The sequence below is a fragment of the Haemaphysalis longicornis genome, unplaced genomic scaffold (assembly GCF_048455015.1).
Source record: "Haemaphysalis longicornis isolate Haplotype H1 unplaced genomic scaffold, Haemaphysalis longicornis Haplotype H1 scaffold_2, whole genome shotgun sequence".
In the NCBI taxonomy this organism is placed as follows: Eukaryota; Metazoa; Arthropoda; class Arachnida; order Ixodida; family Ixodidae; genus Haemaphysalis; species Haemaphysalis longicornis.
In genome coordinates this window covers 85,187,253-85,189,985 of record NW_027526295.1, presented here as the reverse complement: position 1 = coordinate 85,189,985, position 2,733 = coordinate 85,187,253, and the positions used below count along the sequence as shown (strand labels likewise).

Here is a 2,733-nt window from a genome sequence, read left to right as displayed (position 1 = left end):
GTCATGTAGGACAGAAAAGACAGCTGATCCGATTGTTGGTGCATGAATACATATTTAATTGCGATACGATTCTAATATCTACATCGGCAGTTCCTTCGATGTTGTGAATCGACTCTCGTTTCCGCCTTTTTTTGACATAGTAGGAGAGTGGCTGCTGCTGCAGCTACTGCAATTGTTTATACGCAGTTACTAGACCCTTCGGGTACAGCTAACCAGACCAAGATCCTTTGCCGCCGTAGCCGAAGCCGTAAGTCGAGGCGGCGGTAAACGGGGCACTCCTTCCGGCGGGCAACGGGTTGGAATTGTAGACAGCGTCGCCGGTGGCGCCAGGCAGAGTTCCCGGCTCGTTGGTGTCGATCTTGGCGCGGAAACCTCCGGCGTCGGCGACGTACTTCACGTTGCGGAAGACGCCGCTCGCGTCCCTGTAGCCGTACGTGCCAGTCTTGGCGTTGGTCGCGTCTCCCTGCTCCTTGTGGAACGCCTTCGTGCCGAACTCGTCGACGTTGTCGTATCCGAAGCTGTACGGCTGCGGCGGCTGCGTAGGCACACGCGCACGCGTAAGAAAGGGCACAAATTTGGGCTTCGTAATTTTAAACTGATGGTTAAAAAAAAAATTCGTCGATTAACACGAAGCTCCCTTTAACGAGCAGTTGAAAATTTGCGACCACGGAGGCGGGTTCAGATTGACATCTGTACGGCTGCCTGACACTTTATCGGAAAATGTTTTTGGAACGCCGTTTTATCGAAGAAAGGCCCGTTTTATTGATCCCCGTCCTCCCAAATGTCGTTTCATAGAAGCGGGAATTTTGCTGCTTTCATTGACAAGCCCTTTATTTTGTTTGCCGGCGATTGCACGAGCCTAATCTGTAAAAAACGGCTGCGATAAAACATACGTCGATAAAATGGCGTTACATGAAACGGCGTTCCATGCAATGGCTCCGATAGAACCCTGTTCGATATGAAGGCGTTCGATAAACTGTCCAGAACCCGTCTACATAGAAAAAGTTCTCACGGACAGATGGATACAAGTTTTCCAGTCAGGTGTTCCTGAGTACGGCCAAACATAACAGCGTCAAAGGTAGACGAGAACTTATAAGACACGTTCGACAAACGTAACAGAACACAGAGGGAACTCAGGATACGCGCTTGTCGTGCGGGTACTGTAAGTATTCATCTACTTTTCGCGCTGTTATGCATAGTTTTGCCGAGTACCAACTTGCTCATCAACATAATCTTCTGTATGCATTTACATTCTTGGGATGTGTCGAAATAATGGGCGAAAGCAAACTTGAGCGTAATTATTTTGGAAGTCCTTAACTTTTTTTGGTACTAGAATGAAGATTCTGGTGTGTGGTGTGTCGTGGCAGTTGAGTATTCTCTGCCCTGTCTCGCTAACACGTCAACCCCAAGCTCGTTAGTTCCACTCTTTTAGGCAAGTACCAACGCTACCTTCCTTCACTGCTAATCTGTGGTAGCACGCCCTCTATTGTTCTTCATTGTTGCTTAATTTTCCGATGCTGTGGGTACAACAAGAACCATTTGAATACTTGGGCTCGCAAAGCTCGGAAATGAAACCCGTGTCATTTCAAAGTCCTTAAAATTATATTCGCTACCACTACGAAGCCAAACTACCCGATTATTGTACTTCCATAATTATTAATGCGAAGGAGGCACACGTTTCTTCTGGTGTTAAATCTCGGAACTGTACAGTCCTTGTAAAATTTTGGAGGCCATGTCAGAGATTTCTTGGTCACAGAAAATTCCAAGTAACACCTTAACTGGCTTAACCTTGCTCAAGTTATTTCATGACAGTAAGAAACTTGGTTTATCTAGCTTTCTGGCACAAAATGTTGCCGCCTCGCTGAAGAGTTTATATTTTTAATATAAATATTTGGGGCCGAATCACTCTTGGCATTGCCTAGAAAATCTTGAAATAGACTCTTTATTGCTCCTCTGCGATAGCCGACTCGATAGCCGACCGAGGAGCACGGCGTCGCTGGGTAGGAACCAAAATAAAATATTCTGCATTTTCGCAGTCAGTAAGAAACCTCCAGACCTTTACCTGCTAATAAGTGTCATCTGAATTACCAACGTTACAACCCTTTTTAGTGCTCGTCCGTAATGCTCGCACGCATCGACAGTTTGAGGAAAACCAAGGCGTAGGAACGAAAGTCAACCTAGTTGGTATGGTTGCATTCCGGACAGCGCTAAGAAGATTGGAACACAGGAAGCCCTGTTATGCCTATATCGTCCGTCTTCCTGTGCTCCCTCCTTTTATCGCTGTTCGAAATGCAGCCCAGGCGTAGTTTGATGCTGCAATACTCTTGTGGGAAGAAAACTTACGGAAAACGGCTCTTGCCGCGTGAATCTGGTTGCCGTGGCAGCGAACGATGGTCCGAATGCACCACCACTGAATCCACCGAAACCAAATTGGCCTCCAGCGAGAGCAGCAGGAACCATGGTTAGGACAAAAACCTGTGGGTGGCGTTTTGACACACATGTCAAGTCAGTGTGCTTGTTTCCTTAGTAAAGTATTCGAGAGTTAACAATACATACGATAGTGAAAAATCCCAACGTCCCAGTTTGTGTTCAATGTAGTTTTAATTAGCCACTCGAGAAATTCTTCTTACAAAAAAATCCACTTTAATTGCATTTTTAAAATCTCGTGCTGCTGCTTGGTTGTTTGCAGGGTTTCCTGTGTGCTCATCCGAAAATAAAAGTTCGTAAAGGCTC

General features: G+C 46.2%; 1 protein-coding gene across 1 annotated transcript; it reads right to left on the bottom strand.

Annotated features, from left to right (window-relative positions):
- Positions 1-208: 208 nt before the first annotated feature.
- LOC144167225 (cuticle protein 10.9-like) lies at positions 209-2,460 on the bottom strand. Its single transcript, XM_077696566.1, has 2 exons — positions 2,344-2,460; positions 209-535 (listed from the first exon to the last, which is right to left on the bottom strand). The coding sequence occupies exons 1-2, from the start codon at positions 2,458-2,460 to the stop codon at positions 209-211; spliced, it is 444 nt and encodes a 147-aa protein (XP_077552692.1).
- Between the last annotated feature and the right edge of the window lie 273 nt (positions 2,461-2,733).